Source organism: Procambarus clarkii, chromosome 54, assembly GCF_040958095.1.
Source record: "Procambarus clarkii isolate CNS0578487 chromosome 54, FALCON_Pclarkii_2.0, whole genome shotgun sequence".
NCBI classification, from domain to species: domain Eukaryota; kingdom Metazoa; phylum Arthropoda; class Malacostraca; order Decapoda; family Cambaridae; genus Procambarus; species Procambarus clarkii.
In genome coordinates, this window is record NC_091203.1 from 25,971,772 (window position 1) to 25,997,755 (window position 25,984).

The 25,984-nt window shown below is 40.6% G+C and overlaps 2 protein-coding genes across 4 annotated transcripts in view; one reads left to right on the forward strand and one right to left on the reverse strand.

The window, feature by feature from the left end:
* Positions 1–3,222, forward strand: part of Suv3 (Suv3 helicase) — a 41,606-nt gene extending 38,384 nt beyond the window's left edge. Inside the window, exons 16-17 of the mRNA XM_045763816.2 lie at positions 649–845; positions 2,938–3,222. Of these exons, the coding sequence (XP_045619772.2) occupies positions 649–845; positions 2,938–3,009 (269 nt within the window). The 3' untranslated portion in view covers positions 3,010–3,222. The remainder of the gene's footprint in view (positions 1–648; positions 846–2,937) is intronic.
* Positions 3,223–3,909: 687 nt separating this feature from the next.
* Gnmt (Glycine N-methyltransferase) lies at positions 3,910–25,170 on the reverse strand. Of its 3 annotated transcripts, none has more exons than XM_045763818.2 (7): positions 25,033–25,170; positions 20,907–21,156; positions 16,780–16,907; positions 14,051–14,180; positions 10,715–10,835; positions 10,162–10,319; positions 3,910–5,086 (listed from the first exon to the last, which is right to left on the reverse strand). In XM_045763818.2, the coding sequence occupies exons 2-7, from the start codon at positions 21,113–21,115 to the stop codon at positions 4,921–4,923; spliced, it is 912 nt and encodes a 303-aa protein (XP_045619774.1). In that variant the 5' UTR covers positions 21,116–21,156; positions 25,033–25,170; the 3' UTR covers positions 3,910–4,920. The 3 variants fall into 3 exon arrangements, with proteins under 3 accessions (XP_045619774.1, XP_045619775.1, XP_045619773.1); XM_045763819.2 differs by having other exon boundaries at positions 25,046–25,152; XM_045763817.2 differs by having other exon boundaries at positions 24,916–25,149.
* Positions 25,171–25,984: the final 814 nt, after the last annotated feature.

Genomic DNA, 25,984 nt, shown 5'->3' on the forward strand with positions numbered 1-25,984 from the left:
CCGTTTCCACCTGTGTCCCCTTGTGTTAAATAGTCTGTCTTTATCTGTATAGTTTGTCTGTCTTTATGTAGTGTAGTGTGTGTGTGTGTGTGTGTGTGTGTACTCACCTAGTTGTGTTTGGGGGGGTTGAGCTCTGGCTCTTTGGTCCCGCCTCTCAACCGTCAATCAACAGGTGTACAGATTCCTGAGCAAGCAGATTCCTGTGTGTGTATGTGTGTGTGTGTGTTTGTGCATCTCATGAGTGAGGAATTCATACTGCCAGGGGTGGGGGGGCGTGGCCGGGGAGTCCCCAGGTGATCTGGGCTGCCAGCTGGTGATGGTCAACAATCATTTCCTTATTGCTTCCAGTTACCTAATTTTCTTCAAGCAGTTGCTTATTATTTTGTGCCTCTTTATTTTGGTGTGTTTTCTTGGTTTTGGGTTGATTCTTCCGAAGCTTTCTTGATCCTTGCTCTCATACTGCTTCCTCAGATGACTTCTATCACCCTTAACAACCACAGTACCTTAAGAAATTTATTTTAAAAGATTCAGATTTGTTTAGAATATGCTCAGGGAAAGTGATCACTCTCCCCCTTAGCTAATATTTATCATAACAATTAAGATTATTTTTAAATAGTGATTTTTTTTATTTTAATGGTATAATTTCAGACTCGTTGAAGAACGCTGAACATTTGCCACCAGAGATGGAACAGAACACAGTTGCCACAGTGAAACAGAATTCTCGGGTCCCCAGCAGGACAACTAGAAGAATCTTTTCTCGTGGTAGTCTCACCGAGCGACTCTTGGCACAGGGATTACTCTCTCCCAAGATGTTGACAGAACTGCAGCGGGAATGGCAAGAGCAGGTGGGTACTGTTAGCGCCTAGTTGTACAGTGACACAGGCATGGAGTATAATGTTAACATTACCCTTTTCCTTATAGCTTTATGTATTTAAAAAAAAATCATGGTAAATATGTGAGGAGCCGGTCGGCCGAGCGGACAGTACGCTGGACTTGTGATCCTGGGTTCGATCCCAGGCGCCGGCGAGAAACAATGGGCAGAGTTTCTTTCACCCTATGCCCCTGTTACCTAGCAGTAAAATAGGTACCTGGGTGTTAGTCAGCTGTCACGGGCTGCTTCCTGGGGGTGGAGGCCTGGTCGAGGACCGGGCCGCGGGGACACTAAAGCCCCGAAATCATCTCAAGATAACCTCAAGATAAACATTAATAATTGTTTAACCATTGGATTTTTAAATATATATATTTTTGTATTCTTAATCTGTGAAGTGTGAGTATGGTTACATTGGAAACACTACTCCATTCAGCCAGTTTATCTTGTTTTAGGATCACTCTAGTAAAAAAGTTATTTAGTAATTGGAAGTTATCAGGATTTTTAAGTTTATGAATTTTATGTAGGTGTTGTATTCTTAGGGGTTAAGAAGTGGGCTAGATACCCATCCTTCCAACTAGTCTTGGATCTAGAGCTCGTAAAACAAATACTGGTTTATATGGGCGTGTAATGTGATGCCTCTACAGTGCTATTCTGCAAATTGTCTCGTGCATTCTTCCCGCTCTGGCCTGCTCATGCTCCTCCTGAGCCATACATTCTTCCCCCTCTGGCCTGCTCATGCTCCTCCTGAGCCATACATTCTTCCCCCTCTGGCCTGCTCATGCTCCTCCTGAGCCATACATTCTTCCCCCTCTGGCCTGCTCATGCTCCTGAGCCATACATTCTTCCCCCTCTGGCCTGCTCATGCTCCTCCTGAGCCATACATTCTTCCCCCTCTGGCCTGCTCATGCTCCTCCTGAGCCATACATTCTTCCCCCTCTGGCCTGCTCATGCTCCTCCTGAGCCATACATTCTTCCCCCTCTGGCCTGCTCATGCTCCTCCTGAGCCATACATTCTTCCCCCTCTGGCCTGCTCATGCTCCTCCTGAGCCATACATTCTTCCCCCTCTGGCCTGCTCATGCTCCTCCTGAGCCATACATTCTTCCCCCTCTGGCCTGCTCATGCTCCTCCTGAGCCATACATTCTTCCCCCTCTGGCCTGCTCATGCTCCTCCTGAGCCATACATTCTTCCCCCTCTGGCCTGCTCATGCTCCTCCTGAGCCATACATTCTTCCCCCTCTGGCCTGCTCATGCTCCTCCTGAGCCATACATTCTTCCCCCTCTGGCCTGCTCATGCTCCTCCTGAGCCATACATTCTTCCCCCTCTGGCCTGCTCATGCTCCTCCTGAGCCGTTCAGGTCTCGGGTTGTATTTTGGCTTTTCTTTCCTCACCTCGGGTTATGGTTTTCCTATGGTTCTGTTGCACACTATATTTACACACAACAATACAGTCAGTACTTCACAAGTGTGGGATAATCGCTGAAACAGTTAAGGTCACACAAATAAACTTTGCAGTCTGAGCACCAGGTACACAGATGGCAGACATGTGCTGGAAGCCTCAGGCCTCCATTTCCTACCCAGGTTACTGCACGCAGATTTGAAATCATACAAAATGTAATGAGTGCCATATGGCAGCACCACCCATCAGATGCCTTAATGCACTTTGTGAAGTATGCGGGTTAAAGCTGTTTTCCTGTTGGTTCTTGCCAAAAGCTGTCACATTGAGAGCTTCGGGTTCTTATCTGGAGGTGGGGGTTCTGTTCTTTTGACGCTGGTCAACGCTGTATCATTGATAAACAACGGCTTTCTCAACTTTTCAAATCCCTTTGTTGATAAAAAATTAATGTGTAGAACCTAAAATTGGATTTAGGAACCAGCTGTGTGCCTCCAGCTCTTTTAAGTTGTGCTACTCGTTAGCTCATCGTGGCCCGGTAGGCAATGCATGCTTCTGGGGTGACCCAGGACACCAATTCAGTTCCACACATACTGCTCCAAAGATTATCATTTTAATCTTATATTACTTTATAACAAGTTATAATAACTAATTTAGATATCTTTTTAATTACAGAGCAGTGATGACGGCACCGACAGTCCACCTATTAAGCCAAAAAAAGGTAAACAAAGTAGACGGAAGACTTAACGCTATGCCAATTTTATAAAGGTGAGCCATGTGATTGTAATGGCCACTTGAGCAATTGATATTATCATGTTGGTAATGAAATATTGCTGTATTTTATGTTTGATTATATATTTATAAATCACTCCTACATTATAGCTGTGCATTTTAATTATGTACAGTTTAGCTGCAGTACAAGTATTGTAATTATGAAATTAAACTATATTTAAAAAAAAATGTGCTTTCTAACCTCTAACCATTTTTTGTAACCAGCAGCAGTATTGGTCATTTCATGTTGCAATTCTTGCAAGTGCAACTTCTATTATTTTCACTTGCTACATATACTGTAGATTCTTTACTTGCACAAAGGCTGCCAAAGGGCTTCCTGGGATGCACAACAAATTTGCATAAATGAAATGGTGTAGGAAATGTGTGAATGTATAGTATCTCAGACCTTCTAAATATATAACCAAGGACAGCTTTCTGAAGGCCCCCAGTACCGTGAATGTCACTTATGGACTGAAGTGTTAGGAAGACCATGAAGGATCCTATTATGAAGACCTTCATGTATTCACTTTGGAGGATGAGTGCTGTTGGGAAGATAACCGAGTTGCAAGGCAAGAATGACATCTCAATAAACAGACTTTATCAGGGATTCACAAGGCATAAGGACAGAGCTCTCTCTCTGTCACATACATTGGTAAGTTGCATCTTCAGAGTACATTGTGCATAATTTATATGGCAACACTTATGGGCACATTACAATATGAAGCATTTAACATCTTTTACCTAAAAATGCTGTCAATACAATCATATTCAATATTGTGAAGTGTGATTACTGTTCTCTCAGCCAAGTCAGCATTATCATCAGTTGCATCACAAAACTTTCACCAGTCTTTTGTAGGACAAGAAAATTTACATTCATAAACATTGTTGTCAGCTTTAATGACCCCACAAATAAAGTTTAATATACAGCCACCATTTATATTAATATATATACTAAAAAACAATATTCTCACAAACAAAACACTTAATAAAGATTTATACTGTCATTTACTTCATACCCTAATTCCTAGGAGTTGTGCAGCATTAAATAAAAATTACCTCTTAATAATAAACTATACTGCACAGCAGTAAATATTACCATTCCCATTATTCTACTCTTCAGTGACACTTTTGTAATGGTTTTAAACTTGGATAACAACATTGCTACATTTTACATTAACTTTACCAATAATGAAATTGGAAAATTCAATTTAATCATTAAATTGGAATGGAAACCTTGCCTAGGTTCTTTTTGGGCAAGATTCAACGTGCGATATCTTTCACGTGCACTAGGTTTTCTTAACAAGGATATGAACAATTGATATAATTTTCTCATTTATGGCAGTAAATTAATATGCAAATACAGAATTCAAAAATCTAATTTTCATACTACACTACACAGCAGCTAAAGTGCATATTTTCCATTGATTAGTAAAACTTTTGAAATAGCCCATTTGAAGAGGCATTTTAAATATTTGAATATATACAGTACTTCAACATTTTATTGATATTATTAAATTTTTTTTAAATTTAAGTGTTGCAAATATATATTCAGTAGTGCACATGTTGTGTATATACAGTATATAGCATGAAGGCAGTAACATAAATGGGAAGTTTCCAGGCACTTAATACATGTCATTATTATATTTGTCATTTACTAATATTATTTGCAAGACAATGCCAAACAAATGTTATATATTGTAAAAATGTCATATGAAAGAACAAATTTGCAAAATTACTTGCAGCATAATTCTGAATTACGGCATCTTTAAAGCATTGCCAGTGATAGGCTATTTGACTTTAAGCATTCAAATGATTGGCATGTCTTAATTTTAAAAACAATATCACAACCATGTTCAGGCTTTATTACCCAAGCAAGCTACAAAACCATTAAACTGGCTTCTCAACAACATGGATGAAGAATCCTGGATCTTTCACTTCTCCGATGGGCTTAAAATCTCCAAACACCCATTGCTTGGCCTTCTCACCGAAAGCTTCCCTAAGTAGCTCCTCGAACCTTGCAACTCGATGGGGAAAATACGAGAGGCGAAAGTTACTGTAACAAAAGAAAAACGTCAACATTTGACAAAATGCATTAGAAATGTAAAAAAAAAAAAAAACCCTAAGTGATAAAACATCAGATTTTTAGAATTAAACAGATTAATGTTGTAAAGGCACAGTATTTATGCAAGCAAAATCTGTATTTATTACTTGTACTTGCAGAATTGAGCCATTAGCTCTTGAACCCTACGTTTGTAACCAATTTTTTTCCCCTCTTATCATGTCTACCATATATATCTCTAACACACACATCCCCAGAAAGCAGCCCATACCAGCTGTCTAACTCCCAGGGTACCTATTTACTGCTAGGTGAACAGCTGCATCAAGGTGAAAAACTGCCTATTTGTTTGGCCAGGAATTGAACCAGGGCCCTTAACCCTTACACTGCTACAGCCTGGGCTGTAAATGGGGGTTGGGGCTGGGTGAAAATATATATATGAATTATGTGAAAATCAATATCAAATGTTAAACAAATCTCCCACTTATTGGCTTCAGTGTCATGAAAGTTTCATCACTATTTTCAGAAATAGATTTTAGACAATTTTTTTTTAAAAAGAAAGTTTTGCTAAGAACAGCTATTAACTGTAACCGAGGGATAATGCAGTAATAAGGAGATGCAAGCACCTGTCTGATGCACAAAAGAAGAAGAATAGAAGTTACAAGTGCCCACAAAGTTGCAGCTGGTGCTTTTATAGCATTGCTGAGTAATTCAACACAAATAATAATGAGCAAGTATGTTGTTATGCTCTATTGTGTTGTGACCTCTACATCCCGGAAAATGCGTACCCTTCCTATGTGAAGACAATTAAATTGGTCAACAAATAAATCAGTCATAACTGGCAGAACTTGGCACTTTTGAATGTTTTTTTGGCAGATTTTCAGATTTCAAACTATTTTCCTTGTTTCTTTAGATTGTTTTGATGATTAGGGACCAGATTAGGGCTTTTTGACTTGTATAAAGTATACCCTAAATATATCCCATAAATTATAATTATCCCTATACAATGGAACCACGAGCGACTCCAGTTACGAGCACTTCAAGTAACGAGTAAGCCACTCGCAGAAAATTTGTCTATTAACCCTTAAGTTGCGCAACACATCATATGATGGGATGAGTGACTTGCTATAAAATGCGCATCCCATCATATGATGGAGTACTACGCAAGATTTAAACGGCCCGCGGATACACGGGGTTCACCTCACCTTCATCAGGGCTCTTGTAAACAGACGCCATTTAAACAAAAAATCGTGGGCCAAATTCCCGGGTGTGAGGGCCTCGGTATTGAGTGAGCCACCAAGCCTGATGCATGCAGCATGAGCTCACAGCACTGCTGTTCAGCTTGTGACCACAGCATTGCCTAAAAATGCCATAATATTCATGTTCATGCTATTATTTAGCAATGATATTATTACAGAAGACCCCTGACTGATAAAAATGACCAGGATTCTGATATTAGCAGGATTGTTGTGATAATTAGCGCTGTAGTGGGAGGAGTAATCTTGGTGGGGAGGGAGGAAGCATTGTCTGCTGACTGTGTGACCACCTTTTACTGTCTGGACTCCCTATACCAGCTTAGTTGTTCGCTATGGTGAACGAAACATGCAGATACTTATATACAACGTCTGTATATAACGGCAAAAACAGTATGGTGGGAGGAGAATGGTGGCGAGTCAGGTGAGGTGAGGGAGGGAGTGGCAGCCAGTGGCTTAGCATACCAACTTAGTGGTTCGTTATGGTAAACACGAATGTAGATACTTGTATATAACATGAACATACAGTGTAATAACAGCAAAAGGAGTGTGGGGAAGAAGCCATTTTGGTGATGGGTGTGGCAACATCTGCATGATTTGTCATGTTGGTAGGGGTGGCCACTATGCTCTTTGGGCATTATACCGGCTTAGTTGAACAGTTATGGTGAACAAAGCATGTAGATACTTGTATATATAACGTCTGTATATAGAGTAATAACACCACAGACAGTATTGTTGGGGGTGAAATTTTAGTGCATCTGACCTTGAATGTGCGAGGGAAGCAGCCGACTGTGTGTAGCGACGTCTTTTAGTGCTTGAACTAACTATATCAACTTAGTTGTATAGTTGTGGTGAACAAAACATGTAGATACTTATATATAACGTCTGTATATAGTGAATAAAAGCAAAAACAGTATTGTGGGAGGAGAATGTGAGCGAGTCAAGCGAGCTGAGGGAGGGAGGAAGTAGCAGCCAGTGGCGGGCTGCCACGGGCTGCCACTTCAGGACATCTTAACAATGGTGTTTATGGCCTCAAAATTACTGGTAGGCTCAACGACCATCCTCGCTGTTAGTGTTGGCACTAACTTGCAGCAATACTGCATCCCATTCAATCTGGAATAGATCATCTTCCTTTTCATATTTTCCAGTGTTTTCTGCTTTGTAAAAAAAAAAAAAATTAAAAAATTAAGAACCTCCACATGACAAAATGTTTTTTGCCGTTCAGCTCATGGACCAGGGAGTTATTTGGATTAGTGGCATGGTATTTGGTAAAAGGGCTAAGCAAATAATCAAGCCATGTAATGATTTTACAGCATTAACCTTAAAGTGAGCAGGAGTATTATTCAAGCAGCAATAAGACTTACTTTGGCAGCCTTTTGTCTTTCTTTCCATCTGGAAATCCATCGCACCATTACAAAAGTGATTGTGAAACCAATAAACAAAATTGCTTGTGTGACTCAAGTATTTTTTTCAGTGAAATTAGATTTAGAGTCTGTCCTGGCAGTTTTTTCTAACGATCTTGGCATAGGATTGTTTCTAGGATTGGTCAAAGATTGGATTTCCTGGGAGTCTAGGCATAGGTACAATACTATAATATATAGTATTGCCGGAGCCGGTCGGCCGAGCGGACAGCACGCTGGACTTGTGATCCTGTGGTCCCGGGTTCGATCCCGGGCGCCGGCAAGAAACAATGGGCAGAGTTTCTTTCACCCTATGCCCCTTGTTACCTAGCAGTAAAATAGGTACCTGGGTGTTAGTCAGCCGTCATGGGCTGCTTCCTGGGGGGTGGAGGCCTGGTCGAGGACCGGGCCGCGGGGACATTTAAAGCCCCGAAATCAAGATAACCTCAAGATTCATCTCAAGATATCTAATTATAATAATAGGCTCATCCAAGTGGGTTGCGACGTCATGGCTATGTCACCAGACCCGCTAATCTTTCACCATTGCCCGAGGGAGAAAATTCATATCTGTAGCTTTTTCCAAAATGGCCGATGCCTGGTGTTGGCTTATTACAAAGGAAATGTTCCACTTGTCCGATCTTATTACCTACTGGACACATGATGGCCATCATAGCATCATTATACACCTAGTTAGCATTGCCCTGCAATGTGCTACTTCAAGTCAGCTGTGGGGAAACCCAAGACCTTTCTCTCACACATTAGATCTAAAGTGTAGCTAAATCTGGGGTTGTTAATCTCATTAATATTTTAAATATTCAAGAGTGTGGGTAGGCTGGGAGGAGAGTTAGTTACTGGGGGAGACGAGTAAGTGAGTATTCTTTTGAGCGGGATCTAGGGCCAGATTCACCTAAGCACTTACGAACGTGTACATCTTTCCTCAATCTTTGACGGCTTTGGCTACATTTATTAAACAGTTTACAAGCATGAAAACTTCCCATTCAACTGCTATTGTTATAAACAGCCTCCTGGTGCTTCAGAGCTCGATAACTGTTTAATAATTGGAAACAAAACCGCCAAAGATTGAGAAAAGATGTACAGGTTCGTAAGTACTTGCGTAACTGCTTTGTGAATCTGGCCCCCCAGACTGCCGGCAATGAAACGGCTTACATATATCCTAACCCCCACACTCTCCCATGCATGTATGAGATTAATACCATATTGGTCCTTTATTGCAATGTACTGTACCTGATGCCCCCAAAACTGTAGAATTTAATTACGGCTTCATGTACTTTTATTCACTATTTTCCTTTGCATTTTTTGTTTTTCAAGTTAATTTCAATGTGCAGTACATATTTTTATTTATGCTTCGATAGGTTCATTTGACGCCAAGGCTATTGTTAATAAAATCTGTGTGTTCTTTAACTATTTTGTGATGAAGCATTTTACAAACTGTCATATGACTAGTCATTTAAAAATTTCCAGTATGCCTATACACCTGATCTGCCACACCTGCCTTGCTGCCTCCTACACACCTGCCCTGCCACACCTGCCTTGCTGCCTCCTACACACCTGCCCTGCCACACCTGCCATCCCACACCCACCCTGCTGCCTCCTACACACCTACCCTGTCACACCCACCCTGCTGCCTCCTACACACCTGCCCTGTCACACCCACCCTGCTGCCTCCTACACACCTGCCCTGTCACACCCACCCTGCTGCCTCCTACACACCTGCCCTGCCACACCCGACCTGCTGCCTCCTACACACCTGCCCTGCCTTGCCACACCCACCCTGCTGCCTCCTACACACCTGCCCTGCCACACCCACCCTGCTGCCTCCTACACACCTACCTGCCTGCCACACCCACCCAGCTGCCTCCTACACACCTGCCCTGCCACACCCGCCCTGCTGCCTACTACACACCTGCCCTGCCACACCCACCCTACTGCCTCCTACACACCTGCCCTGCCACATCCACCCTGCTGCCTCCTCCACACCTGCCGTGCCACACCCGCCCTGCTGCCTCCTACACACCTGCCCTGCTGCCGCCTACACACCTGCCCTGCCTTGCCACACCCACCCTGCTGCCTCCTACACACCTGCCCTGCTATACCCACCCTGCTGCCTCCTACACACCTGCCCTGCTGAATCCTACACACTTCAACACTGGTACATTCCCATATCCACTCCACGAGCACAAATACAACCCTTTATTACCACTATAGTTAAGTTTAGCAGCAAAAGGTGATGAAAATGGTGTCTATGTTCCGAAACGTATCGACTTAATAATTTGCCAATTCAAGTCGGCAATGAAATTGTTCCATTATGACAAATTGCTTATATCTTTTCTGTATAATACTGCACATAATTATGCTACACTCACATTAATTACAAGTTGCTAAACCCCTGTAAACCTACCTTTTTATTGGGCCATCTATTCTTCCCTTCTTGGAGACCTCGGAGTCGGTGTCATCACGTGCTGCGTTCTTAACATCTATTAAATAATCCAGTGTCACTAAAGATGGTTTGCCACTGACGTATAACACAGAGGTTTTAATGTCTTGAATGTGTTCACTCTGAAAATACAGAAAAGAATTTTTACACAAGTTCTCTATTTTTTCATTTTTCAGATAGTTTTTAAAAAATTTAGAAATACTGTACTAATATTTCATACAATGTCCACAATGCAAAAAAAAACACACATACTTTTAAATATACTTTAGAGTACTGTACACACACACACTAAATCTTTCACATCCTGATACTGCATAAGGAGTCTTAAACCCAAAACACGCATAGTTCCCGACGACACAAATGTCAAGCAAAAATTTTAGCAATTTCTTATTATTAAGTATAAACATTGTGAGTGAATGAGTTTAACATTGGGTTGTGTGCTCACCGGGAATGCCCTGCCTACCTTCCGGTGCAATTTGGGTGCCCCGCCGGGCCAGCGAAAGTGTTAAAAACTTACATTATAGTAGATGTTGTGAGAAGGGGCCGACCCCGAGTCAATGATGTAGTCGTAATTCCGGTGGTCAATAACTAGCACGCCTCCAGGTTTTACCATGTGAGCAAAATTTCTTAGGGCCATTCTGCAACATCAATAAGTGAGTGAAAATTTGATTAACATTTAGTATACAGTACTGAATATAATGCAAATACAAGTGCATATTATTAACACTTCTAATAGTCCCGAGTTCCCATTAATATACCCCATGTGCGAGCAGCCACTTCAAACAGCCTGGTTGGCCAGACCGCCAAGCAGGAGGCCTGGCAATAGGCTGGGTTGCAAGGACGTTGACCATCGGATTCATACAGGTATTCGAAACATTATAATTTGCAAATAATAAGTTTATACACAGTATACATACTGGTAATAAATTACTTCTCATTTCAGTACATGATGCACATTAAACTATTTAATACAAACTGAGATTATATATATACTGTATACACACACTGGAAGTGTGGTTGTGCTGGTGAAAGAACACCTGAAGGTAAAAGTTAGTAATTGACAACCCATGAGAAGTTGACAATAACATCCTGATTAATAAACCAGAAATGCCAAACTGATAATCATAAATGCCTACAGTCCACCAGCAAGCAACACATGTACAAAGGAACTAGATGACAAATGAGAAAGCATCAAAATGGTCATGAGAGAGACTATAGTAAGAAACATAAATCACGATTGGTGATACTGGGGGACTTCAACTTGAAGGCAATATAGTGAGACCTATGAAGCAAGATTGGAGGACATTTGAACAGGCAGATTTGTAAACCTCATCCTGGAGACATTCATGTATCAACACATTCATTCGTGTATCAACACACGGTTGAGAGGCGGGACCAAAGAGCCAGAGCTCATCCCCCGCAAGCACAATTAGGCAAGTACATTAAGCAGGCCACAAGAATATAATATAGATGAGAATGAAAATATTGAAATAGTTGAGAAACTATTTCAAGAGAGGACACTATGGGGAACTTAAATTTTTTAATGAATTTAATTGGAAAGACTTGTTGCTAGGTAAGGAAGTAAATGAGATGTTTACCAATTTCTGTGAAGTGTACGATGAAGGCACAAAATATATTCATACCCAAACAGAAATAGAACCAAAAAATAGGATTGGTGCAACAAACTGAGAGGGCCATAGAGGAAATGACAAGAAAATGGGTACAATGTAGGAAGTTGCTGAACCCTGAAACGTACCACCACTACAAACAAGCAAGAAATAAATACACAACAGCGTGAGGTAGAAAGGAACTTTGAGAAAGGGGTACAGTAGCAGACAAATGTAAAACAGATCAAAGTCTTTTTTATAATTTCATTAAAAGCAAAATGCATGTAAAGGATTCTCCATTCTCATCTGGATATTGAGAGTGGGGAACAGGATCACAGAATGAAAAAAATGTGAACAGGTTCACACGTGTCCAAAGTTCTGTGCAAATTGTGGTTTTCAGATAACCAGACGATGCCAATTCCAGAGAACACCATAGAGTATATAGGTGTCTCTCGAAATGAAATTGAAAAATTACTTTTTTTATGAATTTTTCAAATAAAAAAAAAATGCCAAGAAGAAGAAAAGTAATTACAGTTCTTTAACTCCATTTGAACCAGATGGCGTTTCACCTCGGATGCCGAGGTGAGGGATTGTACAACTGAGCATTCCACTTCAATTGATATTCCAAACATCTTTGTTTACAGGAAACTTAGCAGTTTCATATGGAAAAAGGTAAACAGTTCCAATCTACAAAAAATGGAAGCAGAGAAGACTAAATTATAGACCCGTATCATTAACAAGCATTGCAGTCAAAACACTAGAATAATAATTGAAACCAAATGAGTAGAACACCTGGAGAGTAAAGACATGACAGACAGACAATATGGTTTTCAAACAGATCCTGTGTAACAAATGTACTTAGTTTTTATGATAAGAGCCACAGAGATTCTAAAGGAGAGAGATGATTGGGTTGACCAAGTACCTGAACCTAAAGAAGGCTTTTGACAGTCCCACACACGAGATTGTTTTGGAAATTGGAACATGCTGGAGGGGTGACAAGGAGACTGCTGGCATGGATAAAAAAATTTCTAACTGGCAGAAAGATGCTAGTAATTAGAGGAAATGTATCCAACTGGAGGAGTGTTACTAGCAGAGTACACCACAGGGTTCAGTTTTTGTGCCAGTATTGTTCATCATCTACATAAATGATCTACCTGAAGGAACACAGAATTATATGAACATATTTGCTGATGATGCTAAGATATTGGGGAAGATGGGAAACCATGATTGATTGTCATGCCCATCATATGAACCTAGATAAAGTAAGTGCTTGGAGCACCATGTGGCAAATGGAATTCAGTGAGAATAAATGCCATGTTATGGAATGTAGAATAGGAGAAAACAGACCACACTCCCTACAAATTATGTGGAAAGGACAAAGAAATTAAAGAAAGATCTAGGGAGGGTTTTGGACAGTAGACTGTCACCAGGGGAACACAAAGAACATTGTGTGAGGAACATAAGAACATTGTGTGAGGAACATATGCATTCCTTTCCAACTTTAGAATTCCTTTTAATTACATGGATGCTGAAATACTAAAGAAACTGTTTATGACTTTTGTGAGATCAAAATTGAAATATGCACCAGTTGTATGGTGCCTCCAAAGGATACCTGATCAACCAGGCTGTGACTCATACGTCAGGCTGCGAGCAGCCGCGTCCAACAGCCTGGTTGATCAGTCCAGCAATCAGGAGGCCTGGTCGACGACCGGGCCACGGGGACGCTAAGCCCCGGAAGCACCTCAAGGTGCCCACATCTCAAGAAACACATCAATAAACTGGTTAAGGTGCAAAAGCATGCTATAAAATGGCTTCTGAAATTGAAAAAACAAGAGTTATGAAGAGAGGCTAAAGGCATTAAATATGCCAAAACCAGAAGATAGAAGAAAAAAGGTGATATGATCACCACTTACAAAATAATAACAGGAATTGATCAAATTGACAGGAATTCCTGAAACCAGCAATCTCAAAAATAAAAGGTCATAGATTCAAGCTAAGGAAACGAGTGCCAAAAAAAAATATTAATTTTTTTGCAAACAGAGTGGTAGACGGTTGGAACAAGCCAAGTGAGAAAGTGATGGAGGCAAATAATGTCAGCAGTTTCAAAGCATTATACAACAAAGAGTACTGGGAAGACAGGACACCACAAGCGCAGCTTTCATCTCGTAACTACACAGTATAGGATACAATAATTTTAAATGGGAAACCATCATGATCACCTCACACCAAACTCACTGGAAAATTACCTATGTTCGGACTGGTCTCCGGATATATCTGGCAGATGTGCAAAAGAATTTCCCAGACAGACAACAGCATCAAAGGTCTCAGCTCCCTCTATATCATCTGGCAGTGTTAGCCAGTTGGCTTCCTCAATCACTGAAATTATTATTAAAACTTGTTAATCACTTTATGAACAAATACACAAAAATTCTACAATACATTATATGTATAAACATGTGTAAAGCTAGAATGGTTTCCAAGTTACATGCATTCAAGAGTACAGTACAGTAAACTGAAATGATACAACAAAAAATACACATACGTATATTAATTGCAGCATAAAGGCTTTATACAACTAGGTATAAGGTTCTGTCCGAGTGTTATAATTTAATTAAACGAGTCGAAACACTCATTTTTATTCAATCTGCTAGCCTTACAGTATTTGTTGGTGGGACACAGACTGCCGCCGTCTGTTGGTGGGGACACAGACTGCCACTGAATGAACAGAATTAGCCATGACCATCGGGGACTTCAAAGCTGGTTCAAGGTGTCTGTACATGTTTAACAGACATTATGTGTACTAGAACTGCATATTGCTGCCTCTGGGTATAAAGCATTTCATCACTGAAAATGTTACCATTTTTTAACCGTTGTTCTACAGCTTTATTTTTAACAAGACATCCCCCAGTGTGTAGTGCATTAAGACTTCTGAATACAGCTTCAACTTATATTAGTGTAAGAACCCTTTATTGTGAACTCTTGTCTAGTTCTATAACATGCATTCTATATTTGTATCATGATAGATAGCCATACAACTGCCTTTCTGGTTTGCTCTACAGTTTGTAGAAACTATACAAATGAAAACATTTCTAAGGATAATGAGCCACTTACTGAATTTACCAAGGATCACCATCTCTCAAGTAACCACAAGGACAGGAAGCTAATGGTTTGTCAAAAGGTCACTCCCATTTTTCCTAATTTTATACAGCTGGATTTTGAACTGTAGCAATGTTTTGCCATTTATGGCTTCAATAGGTAGGCAGTTATATGGGTTTATAATCCAGTGGGGTGGAAAAGCATTTTTTCTCTTATATTGTGACTTGAGCTTTAAGCCATTGCTCCTATGTGTTACATACGATCTTGAACATTCTCCAAAGCAGGTATGTCCTCTTAAAGATGAGGTCTCCATGCTTTGATTCAGTAGCCCAAATAGGGGTGCACCAGAGATTTGTACAGCTGAGTAACTACCTTTTTTCCTTGGTCAAAGGTTCGTTTGATTATTCCTAGAGATTGACGGTCTTTTTTTGGTGTGTGAGAAACATTCAATGATCAGTGGATTCTGACTCCTTTTCTTCATCAATCTGCTGCGAGATAATGTTGTTGATTTGGTAGTTGTGACATGGGTTGTTATACCCCACGTGCATGATCTTACATTTTTCGATATTAAAAGTATTTGTTAGTCATTCAACCATTTGTGGAGTTCATGTAGATTTTGTAAGGCTTTGATGTCATTTTCAATTCCTACTTTACCATAGTTCTTAGTGTCATCTGCAAATTTGATGTGGTTTGTAAAATTCTTATCTGTGTTTTTGAGATGACAAAATTGCTTAGGCCCCAACAAGGAACCTTGTGGTACCCTACTCACCACATTTCACCAGTCAGATTTTTTACCATTTAAGACGACCCTTTTCTTTCTTTGTCTTAAAACATTGTTTTATCTATTCTAATATACCATTAATTACATGTGCTTGTAATTTTCTTGGCAGTCTTTCAGTGTTGACTTGACAAAAGTCTAATCTTTGCCTGTCAACAGTCTACAGTAAAGAGCAGTCATGATGGCATGCGAGAGGCTGCATTGGAGTGCTTTATTGTGGTGGTGGTAGTGGTGGGTGTTGTGACCCTGTGGTGGTCAGGGTAGTGATAGTGACAGTGGGTTATTTAATACATTGCTCCCTATGGTATCACATCATGAGCTCCGAGGCCAAGTTGCACTAGGAAAGGCTAGAGGGGCTATGTAATGCACTTTTAATATCAATTAGACTGTATATGAATCAGGACTGAGCAAGCTTATATAGTCTCAACTCTTATGTGAATTCTAAACTCAAGTGCTGTATATCAAGACAGAAGGGCACACATTAACAATCAACATTGTGTATATCCAATAAACTACAGAGTGGCCAGGTCATAGCTAGGAATAATAAACTGTGTAGGCCAAAGAGGCAGAAGCAGGTCCGTGTTGACTGCGAGACAAGGCTGCCAAGATGTGGTGGAGTCGGGCGAGGAGAGAAGACGGGTTCTTCCGATAAGATGTCCGATACTCTGTAAATTCACTGGCCAGATTAGCCCATATGATTCTGGCTGTTCAGCTAACGTAGGCAATTTTGAGGAAGTATCTAGGATTCGTTGGCCATTTAGGCCAATAGGAAGCTCTGTTGTATCAGTCCAAACTAAAACACTGTAGTGATTGATTGGCTGCTCCCTGGCTGTCATGGCAATGGTGTGGGCATAAATTGTGTCTGGCAGGTCATTACACACTTCTGGGTTAAATTCAGTATTTTCCAGTGTCTTCCGAGTGGCAGTATGACCCATGGGGACAATTTGAAAATCTGTTGTAGTGCAATGTAAACTTGCTTGCCAGATCCAAATCATGCCTTAGTGATTAAGAGGTATAACTTAAAAATACTATTCAGTATACAACACAGTACCAAGAAACTAACATATTACAACACTTACCTCTTTTTGAGTTTTTACTCACCCCAGTTGTCAAAAGCTGGTTCTTTGCGTCGCCTCCAGCGTGTTTTGAGGGCATATTTCAGCATTTTGTCAGAGAGATCAACACTTGTCACTTGGAACCCTTCCTCCAGTAGCATTATACTATCCACCCTAGCAAACAAAAACCAATCATTAAAACCTTCAACAATAAAGATGTACTGTATTGCTAAGCATCTACCTAATTAAATAGCTAAACATTTAATTGCTTACAATAATTGTCATTACCCATTTGTAGCTACTGCACAAGAAGCAAGCTATGCTTGTGTCCTGATTCAATACATTGACCAGACCACACACTAGAAGGTGAAGGGACGATGACGTTTCGGTCCGTCCTGGACCATTCTCAAGTCGATTGTGAAGTCGACTTGAGAATGGTCCAGGACAGACCGAAACGTCGTCGTCCCTTCACCTTCTAGTGTGTGGTCTGGTCAACTTACTTTAGCCACGTTAGTGTGACGCATTGCCTGCTAATTCAATACATTTTATCATATATGATTTTGAAACTTGATGCATTGTTTCCAGATGCTTGCAGAGCTTTTGACAAAATTGAACATGCCATACTGTTTAGAGAACTGCTTAACAAAAAAGTGTGTCCTGTCACTGCTAGATACCTATACACTATTTGGCATGCAAATTAGCTGTGAATTGGAGTAATGCCCCCTCTAAACATTTCTAACTAAAAAATGGTATTAAACATGGTGTTGTATTTAGTTCTATTTACTATCTGTATATATTGTTGAAAGAATTAAGAGCCAGTAGAGCCGGCTGTCACATAGGCAGTATTAAGGCCAATGTTCCATGTCTACTCACACCGACCACAGATGCTATGGAAAACCTTGATAGGGATATGTGAAATATATAATGCAGAATATAACTACAGGTATTTTAATCCTGCCAAATGTGCTGCAATTCCCTTTAACAGGATTTGTTCTGTATTGATATCAAATTAAAATTACTAGGCAGAGATGTGCCTGTAAAGTATTCCGAGAAGCATCTGAGGCATATTATCTCTTCAAAGGCCCACTTGTCAATTTTTCTAATGCTATTAGAGACCCACATGTTAACACAAATGTCATTAGGAGTGAATTTAGTCATCTTGATTCCTGGTCAAAATTATTTAACACCCATTGTCTAAACTTGTATGGATGTGAACTATCAGATCTTCAAAATACTAATCTTGGCAAGCTTAATTGTGAATGGAGGAAATGTTCAAGATGGATCTTGGGTGGCCTATGCTACACTTTTCAATTTCAGAATTTCTTTTCAATACATAGATAATGAAGTACTAAAGAAATTGTTCACAACCTTTGTTAGACCAAAGTTGGAATATGCAGCAGTTGTATGGTGCCCATAGTTTAAGAAGCACATCAACAAAATTGAAAAGGTGCAAAGACATGCAACTAAATGGGTCCCAGAACTGAAGGACAAGAGCTATGAGGAGAGGTTAGAGGCATTAAACATGCCAAAACTACAAGATAGAAGAAAAAGAGGCAATATGATCACTACATACAAAATAATAACGGGAATCGATAAAATTGATAGGGAAGAATTCCCGAGACCTGGAACTTCAAGAACAAGGGGTCATAGATTTAAACTTAAAGCTGCCGAAGAAATAAGAAAATTTACTTTCGCAAACAGAGTGGTAGATGGTTTTGAACAAGTTGACCGAGACTGTGGGAGGTCAAAACCATCAGTAGTTTAAAAAAGCTTTATATGTCAGTGCTGGCCGATGGAAACTGCTTGTAATTTCCATGAATCAAGGTACCAGGAGCTGGTAAAGCGAGCGAAACTATCTCCCACAGCGTTGTCAAAAGACGAACCACGAAAGGGCAGGCACCAGCCATGAGAGGCACCATCCTTCCATAAGGTTAAAGAACACTGCCAATGAGTGGAAAAGCAGCTGCCCATAGGAGGCACAATGGCTTATAAATAAATAAATAAATGTTTATTTAGGTAAGGTACATACATACAAGATATTTTACAAAGTTTGTTGGATTAATAGATAGAGCTAGTATATACAATGCCTAAAGCCACTATTACGCAAAGCGTTTCGGGCAGCTTGAGTCTCTTGACACCCCAAAGGGCCTATCCCAACTGGGTAGCAGGCAGAGCCCCAGCACTACCAGACTGCTGTCAAGAATTTCTCGGCCAAAAGCTGAGAAATTGAATGGCAAGAAGTAGCTGCTGTCGAAAGAAACTGTACATTATCCTCAGGAAAGGGACAATTAAGCGGAGGCAGACAAAATGGGCAAAGGCCCATGCCGAATCTAAGGCTTGGACTGGACGGCCTGCCGACACGCGAGGCAAACTGCGTAAAATGCTGCCACCACCTCCCGAAGGGTGGGTGCAAGCATCTTTGGGATAGCTGCTGCAGTTGGCACTGCTGGCATCAAGGCCTCCACACCCAGAAACAAGCCAGGTGAATCCATGTCTTCACAGAGCTTATCAGCAAAAAGCTCCACAAGAGCTCCAAAAAAAATGCAAAAATCATCAAATGCGTATGCACCATGTGATCCTATGATAGGGGCTGCAGATAGCACAGGCAGCTAAATATGGAGCTGCCACTTACCTACATCCTTGGCGAGAGAATGAGCAAATGATCAGTCCATGAGTGGAGAAAAAGGAGAGGCACCCAAGAACACTAAGAACGTTCAACATCTGATGCCACTCTAGTGTACGAAAACAACAACCTCTGCGAAGCACCACCCTTCAAAGGAAACAGGGAGAGGGGGGAGAAAGGCGGTTGTCACAGCCAGCCAGGATGAGTCAGAAATCTTAACAGCCAAAATGGCAATGCCAAACTGAACTCAAAGATAGCAGGGTCCATCATAGAAGCAAGGCCCAAATTCCGCAGGAAGTAATGCAAAAGATCCTCATGACGGACTGAAGGTAGGGGAAAATTCGGGAAGAGGAAACTCATGTTAAGACGAATCAACCGGATTGAATGGTACATTGAAACGGACCCTGGGGGAAGCTGCAGATATATGTAACTCATACCCATCAGGATGTTAAGAAATCTCCAAAGTCACAAAATACCAAGAGGAAGCAAAGGTCATCCAAGGGCATAATTAAGCTTTATCACCCTTCCTCAGCAGCCTGCCTTGAAAGCTCCAGGGCAGAGCCCTGGAGCTGAGAAGTTGGACACAGGGCTGAGAAGTTGGACACAGGGCTGAGAAGTTGGACACAGGGAGGGGTACACAAAGTGAATGACTATGTTCTCTTCAAAACAGGTGTGGCAGTGCAAACTCCATGCCACCTAACACAAGACCATAAGTACTGCTACTGAAATGCACAAGCCCTCAGTCTCGGTACCACATTATAAGCAATAAACAAGTCAGCAACTCTAGCAAGACTCCAGTTCACCAGAAAGCTGCACACACTGGGGGGAAAATCAATCAAATCAATCTTGCCCTCACTGAGGCATTCCAAAGTGATGGCCATTAGATTCATACAACCATGCCTTTCATGTAAGAAAACTTCAAAAAGCAGAGTCAGAGTCAACAAGAGCAGAGGAAGGCACGATGTTGCAACTGGCCGGGGGAAGCCGGTCGGCCGAGCAGACAGCACGCGGGACTTGTGATCCTGTGGTCCTAGGTTCGATCCCAGGCGCCGGCGAGAAACAATGGGCAGAGTTTCTTTCACCCTATGCCCCTGTTACCTACCAGTAAATAGGTACCTGGGTGTTAGTCAGCTGTCACGGGCTGCTACCTGGGGGTGGAGGCCTGGTCGAGGACCGGGCCGCGGGGACACTAAAAGCCCTGAAATCATCTCAAGATAACCTCAAGATAACCAGTGGAAAAGTGATGCAGCATAACCCCCACGCCCTTTATTGATTTCTGGCTGCCATTTTCAGTTACATTCCCAACTATACAGGTATATAAAAACCCTCATTCTTGTAGCTTGGTGCATATTTAAAGTGTGCCTTTAATCATCTAAACAATATGGATGCAGATTAAATAAATTTAAAAATTCATAACCTTGTGGAAATATTTCTGCAGTTTTGCAATGTTTGGCAAAGATACAATTACAAATTAACATGCATTTTCTAGTGTTAAATATTTAAATTCATGCTTATCAAGAACAAAATCTTCATATAAACAAATATCTTACCCAGTGCCACAGGCAACATCCAGGATATTATGAGATTTCTTTTCTTTTAGAAGATTAATGATGAAATTACGGTAAACGTCCGTTCTCTTGTTCTTGTCGCCAATATACAGCTCCCAAAGTTTAGCAGCAATGCCATCTGCATACTGGTCCTTCAAACCCTCAGCTGGGATACCGAGGGTTCGAGTTCGGTAAACACGATTATCCGTCATCGAGCTTCAGTACTGTACTTGTTTACCCACTGTTGAATATTCTGTAGGAAAATAATTATATTACATGGTTAACATATGCATTTAACTATATACTGTACAAGAAAATATTTTTCAATTTAAAAATTTCTCATTTCAGTACAGCACAAAAATGGAATACAGTACATAATTCAAATTTCTGAATGAACTTTGTGCTGTTCAATTGAAAAATCTACCTAATATATTTCAGCTCATTTTCTGGCTAAAGAAGAGTTCTGAAATTGTCCCAATACTGAAAAATTATTATTTATTGATATAAATCATTAATCATCCATTACTAATTATTACTATTTATTAAATAATCCAACTCCTAAAGCCTAAGCTATTGTGACAGTTATGATAATTACTGTACCATTATTATCCAAGTTTTCAACTTTAATTATTTTTTGCTGAAAATCAAGAATTGTCAATTAATTCGGTTATTTTCATGTAAATACTGTACAGTATTGGAAGCAAATTGAGTTAATCACATATGCATGTATTTACCGGGATGAAGAGCTCCTAGTACTTCAAAATTACTATTATATATGCCTGCTATATTTCCTGGGAACTTAGGATGCCTATATTCCCCACATATTACTTACCTATTAATGATTACAGGGAAGCGAGGTTTATCTCTGCCTCACCAGCCTTGTTGTAACCGTTGTATTTTAATTTAACTAGTCTTGTGTTCATATTCTTTGCTAAATCCAGCCTTAAAGTTGGAATTATTAGGTTTCCATTGGCAATAACTTTTATTACTCCCCACTGTTTTAATCTAATAGATAGGGTAAACAAACTTAATGTTTACTGCTACTGCGTAATGTTTACTTTTTGGGAACCGGTCGGCCGAGCGGACAGCATGCTGTACTTGTGATCCTGTGATCCCGGGTTCGAAACAATGGGCAGAGTTTCTTTCACCCTATGCCCCTGTTACCTAGCAGTAAAATAGGTACCTGGGTGTTAGTCAGCTGTCACGGGCTGCTTCCTGGGGGTGGAAGCCTTGTCGAGGACCAGGCCGCGGGGACACTAAAGCCCCGAAATCATCTCAAGATGACCTACCACTAGGCTATTTAACTCTTCCTCGTTACAATGCTATATGACCTTGTGATGTTGATTCAAAACTAGACACTTAAAACTATGCCAAATCCACTGGCAATGGAATTCCTCCATTAGGTGGATTCCGAAAGCATCATCTAGCACCAGCCAACCAGTACAATATTGCTAATCGTATCTCGTGCATAACCCCCTTTGGGTTTATCCAGACCACTTCTTTAAAAGGTCAAATGTAACACAAAGGAGCAATGGTTTCAAGCTCAACAAGCCACATTGTAGGACAAGACATGAGATGCCCTTTCACCTATAGGGTTATAAACCCATCAAATTGTACCTGCCAAAGCCATAAATGTCAAAACACTGCTGAAATTAAAAATCCAGCTGGATATCATTAGGATAAAAGGAGGGGGGGGGGGGGAAGGGGCCTTTGACAAGATATTGGCTTCCTGTCCTGGAGGCCACTAGTGAGGTGGCCCCTGGGTAAATTCAGGTAAAAAAAGAGTACAAGACTTTTTGTCAAGCACACTTTTACAGAGTAGTCAGATATAATGTATGAAATGGCTTGTTAATGTCTGATGCTTGTGTTGCATCTGGATTGTACCTGGATGGGTTCAGTTGTTCTGCTCCCCAAGCCCCGCCCGGGGCCAGGCTTAACTTGGGAGAGCCCAGTTCAACAGGCTGCTGCTTGTAGTAGCCCACATATCCACTATAGCCCAGTTGCTCTAGCACTTACAGAAAACAATCAAGTTTTTTCTTGAATTCCACTTTATTTATGGAAATATTTCTTATACTTGCTGGGAGGATATTAAATAACTGTGGACCTCTAATGTTTGCACCACATTCTTCAATTGTGCCTATGGTACCTCTACACTTTACTGACTATTCTGCATTTCCTTCCATATCGTTCATTCTGGTTGTTTTTATTTTACTGTGCAAATGTGGGACCTGGCCCTTCAGAGTTTAATTTGAGAGCTTTGAGACGAACACAATAGTCTAGGTGCTTCATTGTGTTTGTGTGTGCTGTATATGTTCTCCATATTCCTCTATTTCAGAAATTCACTTGCTTTGAAGGGAAGAGAGTATAAAGACAGGGACAGCACTAGTAATCTGAATAGTATAAACGCTGATGGGATCCCCAATTTGAAGGTTTCTCTTAATCTATCATATCATATTTTTTAGCCGATGCTATATTTACCTGGTTATGCTCCCTAAAAGTTAGGTCATCAGACATTATTCCCAGACACTTTACTCAAGATTTCCTACTACAGTATAGGGAAATTTTATATTTCTTGTATTTTATTTATTTTATTTATTTATATATACAAGAGTTCTTACATTCTTGTACAGCCACTAGTACGCAGAGTGTTTCGGGCAGGTCCTTAATCCTAATATTCCCGAAATACGTCCTGCCAAATCATTCAACAACCAGGTACCTATTCACTGCTGGGTGAACAGAAGCTACAGTTAAGGATTAGTGCCTAGTAAATCCTCCCCCGGACAGGATACGAACCCAGGCCAAAGCACTTGCGGAACACCTTTTTGTCTTGTATCCTGTATTTTGTTCAAGGTCTTCATTTTTACCATACCAAAGTACAGTACCTGAAATTTATCACTTAAATATGCGATTTTCTGCTGCCCAATCAAAAACTATTAAATTAATAATCGCCTTAATGTTAGACATGTTTTGCCTGTACAGACTGACCCGAGTTTGAAACTACATTCCTTCTACAAGTTTACACAGTGTTAATTCACTAGAATTGGAATGGCAGAGTGGATATAGGTAATAAACTATTATGAAAATAATAAACAAAAATGTCTTGGGTTGTATGCATTATTTTGTGATTGATTATGGAGCAAGGAAGAGAGAATGGCTATTATCCCCCATCAAACTTTGGTTTAACCTTTCCCTCAGCCTAGGAAAAATGTCTTGAAGGCTGCCAGCTCCTATCTTGAGGTGTGACACATTGTTTCGAAAGTTTGCAGTGTTCAGGTATCTTCAAGACCTCTTCCCTAAGCTGTCTTAAGAAAAAAGTCTGAGCCAAGTTTGAGGGGATTAAGTAATTACCAAAAGAATGTATCAAGCTGTTAAGAGTATGTAGTCACGTAGTTTGAGGGCAATGCTGGCCATGTTCTATATTTTGGAAGCATAAGCATTCAGAAAATACTTACTAACCAGGAACAAAAAATATATAAAGGTTATTGTGTTACCATCATTAGACAGCAATGCAGAGTGGATATCGGCATTAACTTAATGTCGATATCTCTACTGCCATTCTACAAGGGGTCAGGTTTCAAAGTCTGCTCAGCCCATACAAACAAAACACACACAACATTAATAGTTTATTAATAAAACATGTTCTTAATGCCGACATACAGAACACGGGTGTAAAGCAGCTCCATATGTATAGATAGATAGGACCTGCCCGAAACGCTGCGCGTACTAGTGGCTTTACAAGATTGTAAATACTCTGCCATGTATTCTCTCAAACCCAATGTACCTTCTTGCATATGAATAAATAAATAAATAAATAGTCTCGGCCCAAATAAGACAGGTGGGCGGACTTACCCTAAAGAAAACTATTACTTCTCACAGACGTCTCATAAGTCAACAATAATTATTAATACCCTTAAAACAGCCTTACAGGCGAGACCATCAGCAAGCCGAGAGCTGTGTAGAGAACACAGGAGACACAGAAGAACACAGGAGAACACATATAGTCAAGCCATACCTGAACACTGCAGCTGTGGGCCCCACACAAGTGCTGGCTGCTGCAGGTATGTAACCTCTCTCTATCTCGCCTGCCTGGCTTATTAACTCTTAATGACTATGGATACTTGGACCAGACCTTGACCTTATACCGGATATATCAGGTGCAGAGCGGCTGTGGTGGGGGACTTATCAGCGGCTCGTGAATACCAGAGTGACCCGCGGCCGGCCCCGGCCGCCATCACCTCTCACACTCCTGTGTGTTTAGATCTGATTTTGGTGTCTAGCAATTTCAACGATCGTATTAATTTAGTAAGTCACTGAAAGTGCGTACACTTTAAAATAAAATACTATATATTAAAATGTAATAATTGACAAGTATGAGATGATGAGATGATATAGTTGGGGGTGTAGGAGGAGATAAGGAAGAGTCGCGAAAGTTAAACTCTGTGAAGAGTGTGGGCTTGACACACGTGTCAGGTGCCCTGAGCTGCCATTGGTCCCCCGCGGGGGCTGGGCACTTTCCTCCACACCCATTGGCTCCGCCTATCTCCTTATCTTACTACGATAACATTTCAATCATTAAGTGCTTCTCCTTGATGAGACAACTGCTATCGAAAATTATTCAGAAATTTCAAAGCGCACGCGTGGAAACATGTGACTCGTGACATTTGTTTTATCAATATTGCTGCGCTGTGATTTATATGTGTGTATATATTATTTTGTCTAGTTATATTATAATATATCTTTTCTAGTACGATATAAAATTGATTTTCAGTTAACGAAAACTTTAGAAACTGCAGTATATTTACTGAAACAGTTAAGTGGAGCGCAATCATTTCTTGCATATCATGTACAGGTTATCTCGAAGGAAGTCGACACGCTGTGCGACTTTCTTGCAATACTTATATATAATAAACCAGAAATTGAATAGACCAATATAAGTATTTCAATCTATGTTGTCAAAACTACACGTCTATTTCAGGAAACGATTGAGCTGACTTAGCAAACACTGACACGAAGACAAAAAAGCACCATAGTATGAAGAACTATGATATGTACCAACATTTTAGCCCGAGGGGCCAATGCCT